The sequence below is a fragment of the Gadus chalcogrammus genome, chromosome 19 (assembly GCF_026213295.1).
Source record: "Gadus chalcogrammus isolate NIFS_2021 chromosome 19, NIFS_Gcha_1.0, whole genome shotgun sequence".
NCBI classification, from domain to species: Eukaryota; Metazoa; Chordata; class Actinopteri; order Gadiformes; family Gadidae; genus Gadus; species Gadus chalcogrammus.
The window spans coordinates 8,642,657-8,660,156 of record NC_079430.1 but is presented as its reverse complement, the minus strand read 5'-3'; the positions used below and the strand labels follow the sequence as shown (position 1 = coordinate 8,660,156).

General features: G+C 42.5%; 2 protein-coding genes across 6 annotated transcripts in view; both read left to right on the top strand.

Moving 5' to 3' along the window:
• The first annotated feature begins 2,986 nt into the window (after positions 1–2,986).
• LOC130372333 (transmembrane protein 250) lies at positions 2,987–6,866 on the top strand. 2 transcript variants are annotated; one of them, XM_056578300.1, is made up of 2 exons: positions 2,987–3,050; positions 3,816–6,866. In XM_056578300.1, the coding sequence occupies exon 2, from the start codon at positions 4,087–4,089 to the stop codon at positions 4,507–4,509; it is 423 nt and encodes a 140-aa protein (XP_056434275.1). In that variant the 5' UTR covers positions 2,987–3,050; positions 3,816–4,086; the 3' UTR covers positions 4,510–6,866. The 2 variants fall into 2 exon arrangements, with proteins under 2 accessions (XP_056434275.1, XP_056434274.1); XM_056578299.1 differs by having other exon boundaries at positions 3,016–3,243.
• Positions 6,867–8,879: 2,013 nt separating this feature from the next.
• The window catches only part of LOC130372755 (nucleus accumbens-associated protein 2), a 29,729-nt gene continuing 21,108 nt past the window's right edge, over positions 8,880–17,500 (top strand). Inside the window, exons 1-2 of one of the 4 annotated variants that reach the window (XM_056578914.1) lie at positions 9,066–9,150; positions 11,247–11,289. The gene's annotated coding sequence lies outside the window, so the exon portion shown is untranslated. Of the gene's footprint in view, positions 9,271–11,246; positions 11,290–17,500 lie in introns of all 4 variants that reach the window. The other 3 variants (XM_056578912.1, XM_056578916.1, XM_056578913.1) reach the window with 3 other exon arrangements.

The window sequence follows — 17,500 nt, the reverse complement described above, 5'->3', positions numbered from 1 at the left end:
TGGGTTGATCAAATCATACAAAAGAATCCAGCAAAAGTTATTCTCCATTGTGGCTCTTGTACGTGTGCAGCAGGATATCCTTGTCCCACCATATGGTGGTAGTGGTGGTGGTGGTTGATTACTCCAGACCTGCAGTTTATCTGGGGATTTTAATGACAACAGATGGTTTCACAGATTGTGAAGTGTCAAAAGCACTCACGCAAAGTCATCATTTGTATGCGCACACGTGTTTTTAGCATTGTAACGAGGAGACACAACTAAATCAAACAGGCACAGACAGAAAGAGAATGACGTAGCACAATTGCACATTACTCTGACTTGCTGCAAGAGAGTGACCACTGATTTCATTAGAACTTATCCACATTCCCAGCACCACTTCGTCTGGGTAGGCATCTTCTGGTCTATTTCAATGTTCCCCATGGACGACCCTGAGTGGTCAATGCTTGATGCCAACAACAGGCCCCCATGGATCTTTCCGGAAGGAAATCCATTGGATTGGGCCATAACACCAAATAGTTCCAACGTATCTTTGATTAAACTTGAACTAATTAAAATCTATCTCATCTTGTTAGCCCTGGCCCTAATTGATTTCATTTGTCTTCGGCCCACTATCGGCTGTGACCTCTACTTAGTTAATTAATTAATTGATTTTCCTCAAGTGTATTTGAGGAAGTCAGAGAGGATTTTTACCGTTTAAAACCTTTAATCTTGTTTGGTGTGCTCACTTTTTTTTTACCAAGAAAGCAATTCATTTAGAGGTGTTAGCATGGGGGCGGAAGATTTGTTATGCCTTTTTGAACATTATATCGGAAAAAAGGTCTCTTCATATACAAAGAAACCAACTTCATAAAGAAACAAACACTTTTGAAGGTATTTTAATTGCTGCACACCAAACAAACTTGATAGCATGAAGAACAAACCGACAAAGAAATGTTTTTGACCTATAAAACACACCATTCTCATTTACACACTGAGAACTCACAAAAAGTAACCCGTTTATTCCTCTCACTTCAACAACAACCTCAAAACGTACTGCAAGATGCTGCAACGCCTTGAAAACACTCACCTTTCAGAGTGGCAAAGTGTGTGTGTGTTTACGATATTACCATAATGAATGATCAGGGACCACTCTGGCGCCTTTATGGGGGTTTACTGGATGCCATAACCATCTTTAATGATATCGTTTTTCTTCAAGGCAGCAGGACAGAGGAGCTTTCTCAGCGCCTATGTGTTTATTAACCAGATGCTGAGAGTGATGCCCATATCACAGTCTTGGCAATGTTCCTTTAGAGGCCATTTAAGAGCGTAATGCTGTATCTTTATGCGGGGTAATCCAAAAAACTAAGGAAGATAGGAAAAAATGTGAACGTTGTATAAATAGGTAAAAGGCTTGTATCACTAGGCCTTATTGGGTTGTAGTGTCATGATGCCTTGAAGGAGGAAAATGGTACAAACGTTAGAGTAGACTTGCACGCGCGTGCGTGCGCACGCGCGTGCGTGCGTGCGTGTGTGTGTGTGTGTGTGTGTGTGTGTGTGTGTGTGTGTGTCTGTGTGTGTGTCTGTGTGTGTGTGTGTGTGTGTGTGTGTTTATTAATCTAACAAAATGCTGCTGCCCTTCACTCACTAAAAGAGGGAATCTCCTTTCTAGATGACATAAATGCTTAGGAAACAGCGCGCCCTAGTGGCCAACAGCTGAAGTGTTTTGTTTTGTACCAAGTCAAGGCAATTCGACCAAGGCAAAGCAATTTGTTTGCTTTTGTAATGCTTTAACTACCAGTACAGCTTTCTTATTTTGACAATCAACACAGCACTGAAACTAGTAAAGGTCAAGAGTTGTACAGGCCTAACGATTAAATTGCTATATTGTATACCAAAGCTTGTGTTATTCACCCAGCGTGCCCAGAGGAATGCTATGATAAAGAACCTTTAAAACATCAAACTTTAAAATGGTATAGCTTTTTAAAACGACCACACAGAAATTTGTGTTTGTGGTTTGAGCCCCACCGAGATATCAGCGGCCTTTCATATTAAAAACACATACTTTTTGGGCAAATTATTCAGGAATTGAACATTGAACGTTATGTTGTGTATGAAAGATTTAGTGCTGTTTTGGTAAGAATCACCCTGAAGTTAAGAGGGGTCAAATCTTAGTGCCCAATGCTTACCACAAATATTTGGCTGCCACTTTAATTAAAACCCTGTGTATTTAATTACTAAAAAGAATCATCAACTTGAAGCAATTTTAATTAGACAATTTTTTTTATCTTCTCTTGACATGTTTATGTATGTTTGATCAAATAGTATTATGTTTGTTTTATTTATATATTTATTTATATATATATATATATATATATATATATATATATATATATATATATATATATATATATATATATATATATATATATATATATATATATATATATATATATATATAAATTGCTAGCTATGTAATTCAGCACAATATTAATGAATGTAATAAACTACTTTTTTTAAACTGCCTATGTTTGTAATTTATCAGATGCCCTGCCAGCTTTCACATAACTGAGATGTAATCATTTGGCCAGCTCATAAATCCCAACACTGAAGGTGACTTGATGTGCAGAGAAAGTTGAAGATGAGGCTAGGCCAGCAAGCCTAATGGGTCTTAACAAGCCAATTTTATTTATTGCTGGCTCAAGGACAGACAACGCGCATAATGTATAGCGCGCTCTCTCTCTCTCTCTCTCTCTCTCTCTCTCTCTCTCTCTCTCTCTCTCTCTCTCTCTCTCTCTCTCTCTCTCTCTCTCTCTCTCTCTCTCTCTCTCTCTCTCTCTCTCTCTCTCTCTCTCTCTCTCTCTCTCTCTCAAAAAGTGCCTTGCTGAACGTAAGATTTAAGGGCTATTATTTGAGGATAATAAGTCACACATTTCGCCACATAATCTATTATATTATATATCCTAAAATAAATAAGCACTTATTCAGCGACATTATTGGAACGCTATACCTTTAATTCACGTCTGCCGTCATCATGGATGACTGCTGTGTTTTGCGACGTGTTGTAAACGCTAGTAAGTGTTGTACCTGCTACCGTCGTTAGATATCATCATTATTTGCTGAAACTACATCAACACTTTTAAAAACGTGGAAGAAAACGATTTAATTCATAAAAATGTAGTTTATAATTGAAATGCGGTTATATGTAGGGGTCATCTCTGTACGAGGTTGCATGTTGGTGATGGAGACGTTCGAGGAATTTTCCATGTGAGATGAATCAACGTTGTTTTCATTTAAAAACACTTGTATATATATATATGTATATCAGTTCTTGACAGCTTAAGTCATAATAGATGCATCGTGCAAAACCGTTAACAGTCACTTCTGTATTGCGCGATAACAATGTTATCTCAAAAAAGGTCGCCCATTTTATGCATTGAATATGCCTACATTTATGACAAGACAACCACAGCTCTTTAGGGGTTGTGTTTATGTATGTTATAACCCAGGAACGGTGGTGTAGTGGTTATAGGTAGCGTGCTTTGTACCACTCCTCGCACGTTTTCTGTTTGGATTGTTGATTATGGCCTAAAGCGAGTTGTCAATTTGTAGCTTATTTCGTTTTTACTATTATGGTCTAAATATGTACATATTGAAATGCAGAGCTCTTAATATTCCAATTGAAGGTGCTATATCATGCCATCGTTTAGATACTAACAAATGGTACATTGGCCAATTTCATGTTGGATGCCATACATGAATGGCAAGAGTTCCCCCAATTTAAAAATCCCTACTTCACACCCGATAACGTCTGATTAACACAGATTGTGTCCTCACAGAACCATGACGTTGCTTTCCCTACCCGAAACAACTCCTTCCCTTCCGGGACTTTGAAGAGCAGCACCGCTGCTGCCACCAGAGGGTCCTCCACCAACAGGTACCCCTTTAAACAAGAAGCACTTCCGAGTTCACAGACAACAACAACCCAATAATGCTAATGCCCGGGGCGCAAACGGCAACACAACAGAGGACTCGGCCCGCCCGTCACCACAGCTCCCACCGGCCCTCCCCTCGGTGCGTATCCTCGCCCGGGGTGCGGCCGGCCCACCCATGCCTGTGATCCCCATCCCGCGGAGGGCGCGCAGCTTCCACGGCCCCCACACCACGTGCATGCACTCGGCCTGCGGCGCCTCCCGCGGCGGCCAGCTGGCGCACGCCACCAAGTACAACAACTTTGACCTGTACCTGCGCTCGCGCTGCATGTACAGCTTCCTGCGCTTCCTGCTGTACTTCGGCTGCAGCCTGGTGACGTCGCTGCTGTGGGTGGCGCTGTCGGCGCTCTTCCTGGCGCAGTACGCCGGCGTGCGGGCGCTCCTGCGGCTCCAGTACAAGCTGTCCGTCATCCTCCTGCTGCTGGGGCACCGGCGGCTGGACTTTGGCGCCCTCAACGACCTGTTCATCTACAGCATGCACGTCACCATGTTCCTGGTGGGCGGGCTGGGCTGGTGCTTCATGGTGTTTGTGGACATGTAGCGCCTTGAAGGAGGACGGAGGACATTGGGACACATGGTAGACTAGGCTGTGTGTGTGTGTGTGTGTGTGTGTGTGTGTGTGTGTGTGTGTGTGTGTGTGTGTGTGTGTGTGTGTGTGTGTGTGTGTGTGTGTGTGTGTGTGTGTGTGTGTGTGTGTGTGTGTGTGTGTGTGTGTGAGCGAGCAAGTTTTGGTCCCCCTTCAGATGATTTGTGTAAAATTCAGTGCCTTGCGAAAATATTCAACCACATTGAAATCAGCTTTGTGCTGAGTTAGAAACGATGCTGAGGTGGTTAGGGCTGTAGTCAAGGAAATGTTGGTCGACAATATGAACTAAATGGGCCACAGGGCACTGTGGGCCCTCTACCTAGTAGCCTAAATATCACCTAAGGGCTGTGTGGAGGAAGTCGGTGTCAGTTTTACATTGTTGAGCGGGTTGCACATCAGATAAGCCAAGGGACGCCACGGAGCACCGCGTCAGACAGAAGTAAAGAAATACGTAGAAAGACTCTGTTTTAGGTCCTGTTCTGAATTTAATATATTGTGTCGCAATGGTTTGTGCTGCCATACTGGCCAAGGTGCCAATTCTGATATGTTCACACTCAAAGCCTCTCAATGATATTTCTAACATAATATAGCCTATCCCTCCAAAATAATAATAATGGATTAGAAAGGTTTTCTCATTCTGAATGTAACGCCAGCGATTTTCCGACAAATGAGAATTTGGTTGGACAAGACCAGAAGGTTTCCGCCCTGGAGATTTTGTTATTACCATGTTTAAAAGTGCCACTGGTTATATGTTTCAACAAGATTTTGTGAATAACATGAAATACCCTGGTTGCGCAGGTGTATAAACTGAGGAGGAGTTTCAGCTCCTGCAGGTTAAACATGTTGCCTTAACAAGGACAGGGTAGGCCCAACATTGGCCAACGCCCCCGCCTGTTTAGTAAGCATTGGTAGCACTGACTTTCTAAAGGAACTGAAATGGGAAGACAAAATGTTATGCATTCAAGCACGCAATTGGAAGCTGTGCAACACCGACTGTCTGGAGTGGTGGTGTATTATTTTAAAAGTGCTCAAGTCTCAATTCAAGTGTGGCCTTCATGTTATGTTGTGAAGAACACTAATTAAAAAGAGGACTTTATTGGAAAACATATCAGGAATTTGCCAGCTAAGATGCAGGACAGGGATTTGGTTTGCCCACTATTCAAAGTGCTACTGGTTGCGTGCCTGACCATACACCTGACACTGCAAATACTTCATCTTTGGGGACTGGGTACCTTGCTAAAATGGAGGATTGAATGTAGCAGTAAATTGAATGGGAGATTCTGCATCAGTGAGTTGTGGGAGAAAGTTCATCTTTTAGTAGTTCATCGATCTCAAGCATGAGGTTCAACAGGGTGAAAGTCGTCAAGTGGCAGAGTCAAACGCACACGTCTGGAGGATCTCTGGAGCTCATTGTACACAACAAGTGTCCTCAAACCAGCCTGTATGATCTGATGCTAAACCTGCCATGAAATGCCTTCCAACACAAGGTTGCAAAGCTGGTAAAGATTTCCCATTGCAGCAAATGGTCTCTTTACCATTTGCTAATGTTATTATCATATTAAAGCAGTATATTTCATTTTCCTGGACATATCTACTTATAAATAGTTTGACTCCTGACAACATTCATGGGGGTTGTTGTTGAATATTTTTGCAAGGCACTCTGGCTGTATTAACTTATTTTGTGAAACAGCATACACCTTAGTTATTGAAGGGCTGTCCGCACCTCAATCAATGTCTTTAATTTTTTTTTTTCTTTAGTTCATGTTTTATTTTATTTTTAATCATGGTTGATTTCCAAAATATAATTTAATTCAAACCGTTTACCTTGTATTTATCTTTACCATCCGATTTTCCAGTTCTGCTGTCTGTTTTTAATGGTGTAGTCACAAGATTAAATTGACCTACCTATTCTAATTGCCTTACAAGACGGACTGTCTGGCGTCAAATAATATCATCATTTAATTCTGTACGATTTAAATCAATAGTATGTTTGTGTCAATGACATCGTCGGTGCCGTTTGGTTCTCAAATTGCAGTTAATTTAGTTTTAACTAGGGGGCAGTATCATACAGTGATTGTCAAACTGGGATAACTTGGCTTGATTATGTTCATTATGGGCTGTAAAATGAAGCCACAGTGTGCCAACTAAATAAACAACTTAATTGATGTTCGTCAATGTAATGTTCAGGCAAGCCTAATGTGACTCTTATGTTTTTACAGTTTGATATGTCAATTATAAAATGATTAAAACGACTTATAATTGTATGAGCCATTGCACTGGATTGTGGTTTTAGTAGTTTTGTATTTCTACGTTCAAATTAAGTTATTTCCAATACACAGTTAAGTTACAAATAGGGCCTACGTTTTATTTTGGAACACAACCTTGAAAAGGGTAGGCTCACGGTGGTTCATATGAACCATTTACAGGCAACACGTAGGCCTGTAAAAAACGATGGAATTATTACAAGCTACAGGCCAACGTGATAAAACTGAATCTGCTTGCTTCGCTCAAATTATTCATTTTCTGTTTTGAAACGGAGACCAACACAATGTGGCATTTCTGACCAATAAACAGCCAATGTTTGTTTGTTTTTCTTAAAAGATAAACAAAAAACGAGCATTCAAGCAGAAACTAAGCCATTTTGATTTTCATACCCGTTTTCGTTTGAAAATCGACTACATAGATTTATCGCTTTCTGCACTCATTAGCTCGGACGAACACTTGGTGCCTCTATCAGTCATCCATCAAAAGCGGGCCCACCGTGTTTCTCACAGGCGCCTCTGTTTGGCTTCCCTCAGAACACAATGACCAACCGCGACCCAACTCTCCCATCTCTGCCAACCATAACAATGGCTGTGGCTGTGTCCCAATCACCTTATATAGCCTCAGTATGCATACATGCATCCCTACAAGAAATACAGAGAGCCGATCGAAGACTTGGAAATAGGCCACCATAGCATAGACTCTGTGACCTTGACACATCTCTCCTTATAATTGGCGCTCGACGGACACGGCCTACTCGAAAGGGCGTGATTTCCACATGTCTCAGCTCCTAAACGTTTTAATTATTATTATTATTTGGTTATTGCGTAGGTAAAGCCCCAGAGACAGTGGAGGACTTTGGTGTAGGCCTATGCACTGCTCTCGACGCGTCGACGCTGCAGTGCGTGGCCTGGCCTGCTTTCTTCGGGATCTGCTCGAGACTGGCAATGGCTCAAGGCCGCACGCGGATAATCGGTGCTCTCAACAATACTCTATTGTTTTGCGGATCAACGCATATGCATCACATTCTGAGCCGAGTGAGATCCAAATGTCTCAACAGTACAGAGGTGAAATAGAAACGTCAGGTTGACTTGTAGTTGTGCAGGGCAACTCAAAAGAGTATAGCCTGGAGAGACATGCGTATCGATATTTTCTAACCTCATTTATTTGCTCCCTGGGCAACCTATCGTATTTTATAAAGACTGGAAGTTAAAAAAATTGCAAATATGCATACAATAATGGAGAAACAAAAAAAAGTACTCAATAATATGGAAATAACCATGCCATGGAGGCACCTCCCAAAATATTTGAATAGTACGGACTTATATAGTTATGTAGGCCTAATGCATTCATGACTTTGACCCTCAACTGAGAAGCCAATATAGAACCGAAACGTAAACTCACAATACCAGCAAGCAAGACACCAATAGGCCTACTTTTCAGACTGGAAAAGTAAAGCTATCTTTGCAAAGTAGTCTATAGTGAGGGAGCTCATATTAGAGCTATCACATTGATTAGAAAAATGGACGTTTCGTCCAGAGAAAAGTTCACTCTATCTCAGTTAATATATAAGGGGAGCGGCACATGTCCTGTTCCCTAAACAATAGCCCTATAATCAACATAGGGCCGTGAGATAACAAACCACGCAGTCCTGCTGACTGTATGGCGCACCGTTGACCTCGTTTTAGTAGCGAGAGGTGCGAATCCTGTCGGCGTTTATATAAAATGTTATCGCATCGGGCCACGGTATAATATATCATCCCGGCGCGCCACTCGGAAATGCCAGCAGTACACCTTTAAACTCGCCTAGAGTGTCCTTTAAACTCGACCAACGTGTCGGTAAGAAAAAAAAAAAGGTACACATTTCTGCGCACAGCACCACCACCACCGCCATACGACGGTGTGCCGCCGACTTTGAGAATCGAGACTTGTCGGCGCACAGACACGCACACAGGCACACACACTCTCTCTCTCTCACTCACACACACACACACACACACGCACGCACACGCGCACGCACACGCACACACACACACACACACACACACACACACACACACACACACCGACTTGAATATAACCTAAAATAAAGTCGAGTGTCACCAGGCATTTTCCCCTTTACAAAACGTCTGTGTCTTTAAAAAAGTCTTTACCGAACGGTGAGTGATGTCAGGCAGCACGCAGTTCATATACCGTTCATGTGAGCTGCGTTCACTTCCTGCAAACGGAGAGCACGCGAACAGAGTGTCGTTGGATATGATGGGGCGCGAGCGGGGCGAGCTGCTAGAGTGAAGCGAACAGGCGAGGCGAGAGAAGCCCGGGCCTGCATCAGAGGTACCCCGCAAACTTTAGAGGTGTTGAGAGGGGTATACGATACCCACATCTTCCTCTTCTTCCACCCCCTCCTCCCCCCGGCGGACACGTATTTTTTTTATGAAGGAGCCGCATTCAGGGGTAAATATTCTCTATGTCTTGTTGACTTGCGCATACATTTCGTACGAGGGCTTTACGTTGTGTTTTTATTCGCCCGACCCTCGTTTTTATGTCCTATCGATCGCCTTACTACAGGATATGGAAACTTAGCCAGATATTCTGCTGACTTGGCAATGCGATATGGGGCATTTGTTCGCACCGGCAGCTAAACTAGTCATTTTAACTTTTGTGTTGGTATGTTTTTAAGGGTTATACATCCAGCCGTGATGCCGTAGGACCTACATTAACTCGCGACCACACTTCATATAGCATTATTGTACATGTATGCTAATGATTGTGTTTATTAAAATCTACAGCATTCCCCAGCCACTATTCAAATCTGTCCTGATAAGGTTTCAAATGGTCACAACCAGATGTCACAGTTCTCCCAGAAGAAAGTGTCCTAATGTCGCTCGTATAGTCACACTGGGTTGAAAAGGGTAGCTCAGTGTCATCCGTTTTGGGGTTTTCTCCATGAAGCTAAGTTTTGTGTGTGTTAGGACATGGACCCAGAGCGTGATGTCGCTCTGGTTAACATGTTCGGGCACATAGGTTTATGGTGTTCCTTACTGTCAAAGGTGATGGACGCGTTACTGTACCGTTCTGCTCCGGGTCATCCTGTCATGATCACGTGGACTATTGGACGTTTAAGCATGCCTGTACAGTTGTACTACACTTAATAGAGGCCCGCCATGGTTTGAATAGTGTTTCAATGGTGTCTCTATGGTTTATTTTTGTTAAAGAGTATGGTTAAAAGCAAATGAGATGGGAAAGTATGGGAATGATGTATGCTGTTTTTATTCCTCTTAATCAGATGTTAACACATTTTAGTCAACTGAGTTCCAAAGCCCAAAACGACAGAGGGAAAGATAACTCAATTAAATTACATTATCATAAGGACATTGGCATTAGGTGTACATTTAATTAGAAATCCATTGTCCTCATGGGCATAGCAACATTTCAGGTCTACCCTTTTTATTTTTTTTAGCTCTCTGTATTTGATTTGCTGGAGTTATTTGAGTCTATGAACCTGCCATAGTATGGATGTTTATGGGGCTGGTCACCTCACGTGAACCCGTAGGTGAAAGCCAGCCTCAGGCACGCTTACGCTATACAGTATGTGGCTGGCTGTCACATAAGCTGTGGTGAAGTGCTCATTTCCTGTCACTTTTCTTTGCTTTCCATCTCAACGCAACTCCACTTCTACTCCTCTCTCTTTCTCAGCAGTTCTCTTTCCTTCTCTTTTTTTTTATTATTGGAAGGCAGGCAGGACTGCCTACTTCCATTGGTTACTCTTGTTTACTCAATACACATTGCATGTAATTACACAATGCCGTCGCAATGTAAAATCACCGCCATCTTAACAAGGGTATCACAGTGGAAATGTTATCGTCGTGATCTTGTATTCAAGGTATCTTCTGAGAATAGGCTGCCCCAGCATATAGACTCAGTCCAATGTGTAATGACGACACCCGATTCTTCCCAACAGTTGGTCATGGCATAGCTAGTCTGACCTTAGTAATCGCTGTGGTTAACCCTCGGTTAAGCTAATTTAGCATCAAGTTGAAAACTGTCTGAGGGCATTACTTTGGTTGAATGTTGTTGTTGGTTGTCAACTGTTTTTACAGTTTTAAATCACACTATTGTTTGTTATGCAAGTTCATTCAGCCAATATGCACCTTAGCCCTAAGCATTTTGTACAACAACAACGAAAGAAACACAGCCGTGTCCTCGCCTTTAAATATGGTCCATTTTAATACACAGACTCATGTGTCAGCTATATAGGCAACACAAAGAAAGGTCTTATCTCAGTATTTATGATATTCTTACTCCTCCTCATTGCCGGGAAATCGTTTCGGAGTAATGTGTGTTTGTGCTGCCAAGTTTCTTTCTTCAATGTTTAACACAACATACATGGAAAATGTGTTGGGCTTTTTTTCTCTTTCTTTCTAAACCAGGGCCTTCAACGCTACCCGTCTTTGACTTGGCCGGCTGCCAAAGGTTTGTGATGGTTCTCAACAGCTGTATTTGCCTGTGTGTTTGTGCGTCTCCATTTGTGTGTGTGAATGTGTGTGCGCACCCATGGCCTTGTGTGAATGTCTGCTTGCGTTTTTGTTCCTGTGTATGTTTGCGTGTTTCAGTGTTGCATTTGTGGGTGTGCGTGGGTGTGTGTGCGTATGAGTATGTCTTTGTGTGTCTCAGTGTACTGTGTGTGTGTGTGTGCCATGTCCTGGGATGGCCTCCCTCTATAGGCTGTGCTCTATACAACATTCCACAAGGGGGCCTGTGGCTGCGGGCAAGGATAGTCTCATGGAGAGAAAGCGTTTTTTGCTGGTGCACGCACACACAAAGACACACATTCACCATTCACGTGTATGCTCTCTCACTCACACACACACACACACACACACACACACACACACACACACACACACACACACACACACACACACACAGACACAGACACACAGACACACACACACAGACATTCTCACATGGACACCAACACAACCATATACGTGGACATTTGCAAATGTGTAGACACAGACACACACGTTCACACTTACGCCAACCTCACAACCCAACACACACATACACACACATTCACACTTACGCACGCACACATTCACATCGATACGTGTACACCCTCACACACATATTCACACACACACACACACACACACACACACACACACACACACACACACACACACACACACACACACACACACACACACACATTATCACACGTACACTCACACATGCACACATTCTCACATGTACATTCATATACAAGCACACACACACACATTCTCACATGTACACTCAGAACCATGTGCATGCAAATCCAAACACACGCACACATCTTTGCATGCATATAAATAAACACAGAGTGGAGAAGTGGTCTAACTTGTATAATTGCCTGGGAGACACCAATAAGATCATGAGTCAATAATAATGTTGTGGCCTTGGGTACAGACAACAGCACTTGTATAACCTCTCTAGCCCGCCAACCAACATTAATGGCAAGAGTTGAGGAGACAGAAGTGCTTCCATTACTGTACTGCCTTCATTTGGTTTGTGTATAAGACTTGTGAAGAATTGTGCTTGGGGCTCTTATGGTAGAAATTGATGATAACATCTAATGGAAAAATATATTAGTATTACCTTGCCTATACTCTATATGAATCAAATAAGTGTGGAGAAACATTGAGTTAACAAAGTATCACACTCCCCCAGTACAGATGTAATAATTGCTACCCTTGTATTTTCTAAGAGTTGAATGGATGCAGTTGACCTGTTGGATGTGTGTAGCTGGTATGTTGACTGTGTGCAGCTAGCATGTTTCCATATATGGTGTCATACAAGCTGGGGGGCCATGAGAAGGAGAGCAAGGGAGCAGCGGATTTCCACATAAGAAAATGCAGTGGATTTCCACATAAGGAAATGGAAGCATGGGATGAGGTAGCGACATAGGGATGATGGATTTGCAGACTGGGGCATATAGGCTGAGGTCTGAGGAGAGGCTCTTGAGTTCATTGCCAAACAAACTCAGGCTTTGTTCTTACGCGTTCAGAAGTGTTAGTGAAAGTCTTTGTCTTTCATACTTTGGTTTTCTTTAACTCTCTTGTTTTGTTAAAGTGTTAAAATCTACAACTACAACGCACTCTCCCGTTTGTTGTTAACGTGTGTGTGTGTGTGTGTGTGTGTGTGTGTGTGTGTGTGTGTGTGTGTGTGTGTGTGTGTGTGTGTGTGTGTGTGTGTGTGTGTGTGTGTGTGTGTGTGTGTGTGTGTGTGTGTGTTCCTCCTGACATTACAGTGAGAACGATAATATGACTTGGAGATATTAAATAATAAATCATTATGATGATCATTGCACATTCTACACAATCTTGATACATCAAGGTGCCATGGCCAAGCATGCGCATTACTTCTATCACATTCGAGCTACTGATGTGTGTAGGGCCTAGGTCTAAGTTAGACGCTCTTTAGGGTGGGCTCCAGTAGCAGTCGAATTAATGAAATGTGGAATGAGAGAAGTTCCATAGTATCTCTTCCCTGAACTCCCCAATCTCTGCCTGTGTGCATTATTTAAGGGGCCCAGTCGACTATACCAACTGGTAGGCTCTTAAGTTGGTCTATCACCATGACTTGTTATGGTCAATTTACAGCACACCTGGAGGGGAAGACAAATCTTACCTTCGACCTTATATAGTACATCGCCCGCTTCATCCACACAACAGTCATCAGCAAATTAGTTCATCAGCAGGAGGGTTAGCAATCCATTTCTATAGAGTCTGACGGAACATGTTCTTGACATACCGAAAGAAGGGCACAGTTAATTATTTTGCCACCATTACTGATTCTTTGCCAAATTGTGACACTTCATGCATTGCCCATCCGTTTTGTTAATCCTCACTTTTATCCACAAACAGAGAGTCAGAGGTGGCTTTTCATAATTTGAGGCAATGCAACCAAAGAGGGAAATGTAACAACTCTTCCCATTTGGTAAATGGACGGGGTTCATTGCAATTCTCAGTATAACCACTCAAAGCAGCTGGAACTGCATGATATCCCAAGGGTCATCAAGTAGTGTTAAACAGCCCAGTGATAAAGCCATTTAGAATGGTTAAATAGGGCTCTTTAAGTATGATATAAGATCACATGGTTGGGATGTGTCTAATAATGATCTTTAAATTTGATAACGATGCAGTACAAGTTCACATATCGTATTGAACGGTTATGACCCAAACTCAGCTTACAATGTCAGATGTATTACAACTATATACAGTGACAACACACCTTTTGAGAGCTTACTCCATGTCAACATTAATCGTGGTATCACTTTCTATGCATCAGTGTTCATTCATCGTCTCCTATACTGGGTTGTACGCGGGTTTGTTATTGGAGAGAAGTAATGTTTAATGTTTAAACTCTTTCGGTCAACTGAAACACAGTCAAGTTCCCTGATAACAGTTAGAAAGTCTTCAGAAAGTCTCAAATCCATTGATCTGGTTAAGGTTAGGTTATCATGATTTGATTAAGAGAGAGAAGAAATTCAAGATTAAAAAAAAAACTTCCTCTGCTCTGTCCCTTACATGTTTCACCTCCATTGAGAAGGATTCCCCAAACGTGTGTGTGCGTGTGCGTGTGTGTGTGTGTGTGTGCGTGTGCGTGTGCGTGTGCGTGTGTGTATGCGTGTGTGTATGCGTGTGCGTGAGAGAACCTGGCATTGTGCTGTTTGGAATCGATCTGGAAGACTAGAGCTCACTAGTCGGTCTTTGCCTGAATGCTGTCGTCCTGAGGACATGATGTCCTTGTCCTGGTTGACCCCTAATGGACTCCAGTTCCCCCTCAACCTAACCATAGCCATGGTCGAGGAGTGTAGTGGGGAATGTCTTGTTTGTTTGGGATTTGATTTTCCAGGGCTTGGCGTTGAGTCTTATATTTCTTTCAACCCACAGTGTTGCAATGCGTTACATTCAGGACCTCAGCGTTTGGTTTCTGCATGTCTCTGCGCCCTACAAAGTTCGGTGGCAGGACGCATGGTGCATATATTCCGCACTAGTGTGAACAGTTAAGCTGCCAAAGTCTTCTCGATCCAACCGTTGGACGAAGAGGAACTGTTTGTCTGTTGGTGGTGTTCTGAGGCCTCAGGAGGACACCTGTATCTCTTCACCCTGGTTTAATTGAAATGTGATAGAACTGGTTTAAGGATTAACCCACAATCACATCGCAGGTTTACAACACAACACTCTCGGAAGAGAGCACTCTATAACAATGATTTGCTGAAACTTTCTTGGGTTTTCTAGGTTAAGATGAGCCATTTCATGTGCCCCAAAGTTATCTTATACCTAGCTAAATGCTTAGGTAATGGATGACTTGATGGATGTGGTATTGGTATGCAGGTATGTGATTGTAACCGGGGTTATGCAAGCAGTCCCACCTATTCCATCAATAAACTATAGAACATCTACTCTCTCAATATGGCATTTTGGAGGAAGTTATGTTACTTTTGCTCAGCTTTGCCAAAGAAAATTGAAAATGACATGGCATCTTTAGTTCCCAGCCGAAAGTGTGACAACGAAAAAGACAATGGGCCAAAGTAGCAATTGACGCCATAGAAAGTTGAGAGTGGGAAAAGTACTCGGAAGGGCCATTGCATATTGGACGCCGTTGCATGTCGCTCATTCGCGGGCTCTTTGGCATGCTGTGCGTCAGGAAGGCTTCCAAGAAGGAAGACAATGAACAGTAAACATGGCATATTCCTCCGAACAATTCCACATGAGATCACATGAATCACGTGATTCAGTTTCTCCGAATCACCCCGATCATCCCGACCACCACCACCACCCCCACCCCACCACGCTACCCCAAAACACGGCGGGTAATAACTATGCAGTGCTCAGCTTGGTGTTCATTGTGTGTGTGCACTGAAGCTTCTTGAGGGAGGGCACTCTTACGAAACAACTTAACGCATAAACTGCCTATTCATCTTTCCTTCTCTCTTTCATTCTTTCTTTCCTTCTTTCATGCTCTCTTTCATTCTTTCTCAGTCCCTCTTTCTCCCTCACTGCCTCTCACCCCACCTCTCTTTGTCTCTTTTTCTCAGCTATTTTCCCTCTCTCTTTCTCTCTGTCTCACTCCCTGGCTCTCCCGCTCTCCCTCTCTTGCTGCCTCTCTGTCTCTCTCTCGGTCTCTCAGTCTCTATGTCTCTCTCTCTCTCTCTCTCGCTCTGCTAAGTGACATGTTTGGCCATTGGCATAATGCCTAGCCAGATCACATGGCATCATGCCTGTGTGTGCTTGAGAGAGTGCGTGCTTGTCCTCATTGTATACGACAGTAAGAGTAAAGGAATTTACATTTGTATTTGCATGTGTACGTGAGACTTATGAGCATTTGCATTTGAGTGAAGACACAAAAAAAGAGGATTCCAGTATAAATACAATCATGCACCCGCCACAGAGCTATGGCCGCGGCTGCCAAGAGCTTTGACAATGATATCTTTTTGATAGAGTCAGGAGGTCTGATTTCATGTTAGATGGAAAATTTGATAGTTATTGAAATTACTTGATGTTTGCCCTTTTACTTGATGGATCGTGCCTTTGAAAGCGCTTTATCTTGTTGAGGAATTTTTATCGTGGTTCATGACAAATGCACACATGCTTTTCACATCTGACCAGAAATCTCTGAGTTTTGGCAAATCCTTCTTTATAGCGCCATTCCATGCTCATTTCTCTTATTCGTATTCTAAACTTCTGGCTTAAAGCTGCTATGGAAACACATGTATTTCCCTCCCTTTACTATACTAACTAAGATTGTATCTGCTCCAAATTAGCAAAGCGTGTGAAAGGTAATTGTAATCTATTTTTGCAATATTTGTAAACCACTTCAGGCGTTGACATGTCAGTCGTTGAGACGCATTACTCAACTTCACTTTGTCCCACAAGGTTTCAATTAGGCGACAAGACTATCAGACCAGAGAGTGACGCTTGCGGACACCCACATTCATTAATTCCGACCAAGCAATCACCGCACGTAGCAATAGACAAACTACAAGACGGCGTAAGAAACAAATTGATTTCCAAACACCCAGCAACCAAACATTAGCATGTGGCTGTTGACTTAAAAATGAAAAACGTTATGTATTGCTGGGTATTTACACAAAAATAAAGCAAGATGTTAATAGGTAAATGTGATATTTGGTGAGGCTGCGAAAAGGGGAGGTTGTCCCGGTGTTCTGTATAGCAAATAGTTTGTGGATCTGCTCTTCTCACGTCTTGAAAGCTTGGTGCAATGCCAGTGGAGGCCAGTGGAAAAAGACAGGAATCCAAGGCTTGTAGTTTGTTCAACACGGCTCCCACCACAGCAGCAGCCCCTCTCCTCCTCATATACCATCCCATCTCCTCAGTCTGCTTCAACTTTCACATTAACCAAACATGTACTCAATGACTGCAAGGGACGACTTAACATTCAGCAGTTGAAAAGACGTTCTCATTGCACAACAATTCTAGAATCCTACAATAATCTGAATTTTCTGTGTTCTATTTAGATTTTTCGTGCATTTGTTTATTTTCTTTATGAGAAAGGACCATCAAAAGATTCAATCTTGGCCAAGAAACCCTTCTTATACATATAAATATTATTTTTTTAATCAAAAGGTTTACTTCTAAATTTTTTCCGTGCATTTCTCTATAAAAGCCAAATTAGA

Coding starts and splice junctions, on each gene's coding strand:
- LOC130372333 (XM_056578300.1), top strand. CDS start 4,087: ATGCCTGTGATCCCCATCCCGCGGAGGGCGCGCAGCTTCCACGGCCCC.